At 50.6% G+C, this 2,500-nt stretch overlaps 1 protein-coding gene across 1 annotated transcript in view; it reads right to left on the bottom strand.

The window, feature by feature from the left end:
• Positions 1-2,500, bottom strand: part of greb1 (growth regulating estrogen receptor binding 1) — a 53,433-nt gene that overhangs the window by 1,697 nt on the left and 49,236 nt on the right. Inside the window, 5 exon segments of the mRNA XM_048227939.1 lie at positions 1-88; positions 700-838; positions 1,317-1,517; positions 1,674-1,809; positions 2,432-2,500. The exon segment at positions 1-88 is cut by the window's left edge and continues 1,697 nt beyond it; the exon segment at positions 2,432-2,500 is cut by the window's right edge and continues 156 nt beyond it. Of these exon segments, the coding sequence (XP_048083896.1) occupies positions 1-88; positions 700-838; positions 1,317-1,517; positions 1,674-1,809; positions 2,432-2,500 (633 nt within the window).

The raw sequence follows: 2,500 nt of genomic DNA, 5'->3' as shown, positions 1-2,500 counted from the left end.
CGGAACCTCCACTCATCCTCCAGCTCCAGACGCACCACCGTCTGACGCAAGGAGCTGCGATTGGGGCAGATCACACACAGAGTGGCCCCTGGGAGAGATGAGAAGAGGCGAGACGAGACGAGATGAGACAAGACGAGACGAGAGGAGACAAGAGGAGAGAGGGGAAAAGACGGTATGAGAGAGGAGAGGAGATGAGAGGAGAGAGGAGAGAAAAGGAGACAAGGGGAGAGGAGAGAGGATAGAGGAGAGGAGAGGAAAGGAGAGAGGGGAGGAGAGGAGAGGAGAGGAGAGGAGAGGAGAGAGGAGAGAAAAGGAGACAAGGGGAGAGGAGAGAGGACAGAGGAGAGGAGAGGAAAGGAGAGAGGGGAGGAGAAGAGAGGAGATAAGAGGAGGAGAGAGGGGAGGAGAGAGGAGAGAGGAGAGGAGAGGAGAGAAGGGAGGAGAAGAGAGGAGAGGAGGAGAAAGGAGGAGGGAGGAGGGGAGGAAGGAGTAGAGGAGAGGAGAGGAGAGAGGGGAAGAGAGGGATAGAGGAAAGGAGAGAGGAGAGAAGAGAGAGGACAAGTTAAATATGTTTAGTTAATTTTGTTTTGGTCAAATGTATTAAACAATAGAGAGGGCGTTAGGGCAGCCTGTGCTGTGCTTTCCTCACTGATTCATCTCCAGATTGGGTTCTGTTCTGTGTTAGTAATAAAGTGATACCTTGGAGGAAGTGGAACTTCTTGAGGAAGCCAGGCGTGACAAAGGAGTCGCAGAAGTAGAGCAGAAGGCCGCCGAACAGCAGGTCTGTGGTGCTCAGGTTGATGGAGTGGGGTCGAGAGCTGACAAAACACACCGTCACCTGAAACACACACACACACACACGACGACGCGACGACGCACGCGACGCGACGACGCGACGCGACGCGACACACACCAGCACACACACACACACACACACACACACACACACACACACACACACACACACAAGCACACATGCAAACAAACCCAAGCACAGGCAGAAAGAGAGATGAGTTGTGGTGTGGTGTGGTGTAGACTGGTGTGGTATTGGTGCAGAGCGGTGTGATGTGGTATGGTGCAGTGTGGTGTGATGTGGTATGGTGCAGTGTGGTGTGGTATGGTGCAGTGTGGTGTGGTATGGTGCAGTGTGGTGTGGTTGAGCAGTTTGTTGAGTGGTGTAATGTAGTGGGGTATGGTATGGAGCAGTGTGGTATGGTGTGTTGAGCAGTGTGTTGAGCAGTGTGGTATGGTGCAGTTGATGCAGTGCGGTGTGATATGATATGGAGCAGTGTGGTGTGTTGCTGTGTGGCGTGTACCTCTGGGCCCAGGTTGAGGTAGCAGTCGACGGAGAGCACCGGGTGGCTATAGCAGTGTGCGCTGAGGGGGAAGAGCTTGTGGCTGGTGTGCTGCAGATACTTCTCCAGCAGCAGCTGGGCCGGAGTGGACAGAAACGTGTGCTTGCTGTCCGGGGCACAGATGTACTGAGATGGCTGCACTGTGGTCGGAACGTCCGTCATCTGCAACACACACGGGGGGACACAGAGTTCTAGAAGGTTCTAACAGTAAGCAGTTCTGTTATTCTGGATTCTAGTCAGATGTGCTGAGATGGCCCCGCTGTTATGGGAGACGTCTAGATAAGAAGTGACATCAGATTGTGCGCTGTCATGGCTGACCTTGGTCTTAACGATGAAGGTGCGATAGCCTCCGATAGTGATCTGTTTCTTCATGACGCTGAAGTTGTTGAAGCGACAAACAAGAAGGCCAGCACTGTGTGCCCTCAGGTTGAAGTCCACATCGTCACATGTGAATCTGACCAGGCACATGACAAAATGACATCGCACAACATTGACAGACAGACACCAAACATCTTTATACAGTTCACATATTAATAGGACACAATGGAGCATCGAGATGAGTTGTGGTGAGTGGAGGTATTGTTAACGTCACACTTCACGGCAAACTTCACACACTAACGTCAATTACTCTTATTCTTTTCTACAGTATCAAACCCAATGGTCGCATTAACATCTGTTACAGCTGACCAGTACACCTGCCTCTGCTGCTCCAGCGGACTTCATCAGTGGACTTCATCAGTGTTGTCGTAGAGCCGTCATTACAGTAATTTAGGATTTGAGGTAAAACAATAAATAATCATAAAGTCAATTAAATACATTAACAGGAGTGGGGCTGTTTGGTGGACAGATTTTTGCCTTGGATCCAGCGTCCATTCTAGTAGATGCTGTGATGCTTTTAGATGATATTAGTGTGCTCACTCATTGCTGTGATGCTTTTAGCTGATATTAGTGTGTTAGAGTGTATATTAGTCTGTTAGAGTCCTTGCTGGTTCAGCGCTACTCTATGGTTGTCTCTGACGGTATCTGATCGGTCTGTTTTGTCCCGTGACGGTTCTGTTTGTGGTTGGCGCCCTCACCGATTCTGGTTGTACTGGACGTTTTGCGTCAGGTCCACGTTCAGCAACAGAAAGTCATGCAGGTGTCCG

This window comes from Alosa alosa, chromosome 19 (genome assembly GCF_017589495.1).
Source record: "Alosa alosa isolate M-15738 ecotype Scorff River chromosome 19, AALO_Geno_1.1, whole genome shotgun sequence".
Taxonomy (NCBI): domain Eukaryota; kingdom Metazoa; phylum Chordata; class Actinopteri; order Clupeiformes; family Clupeidae; genus Alosa; species Alosa alosa.
This window is presented reverse-complemented; position numbering and strand designations above follow the sequence as displayed.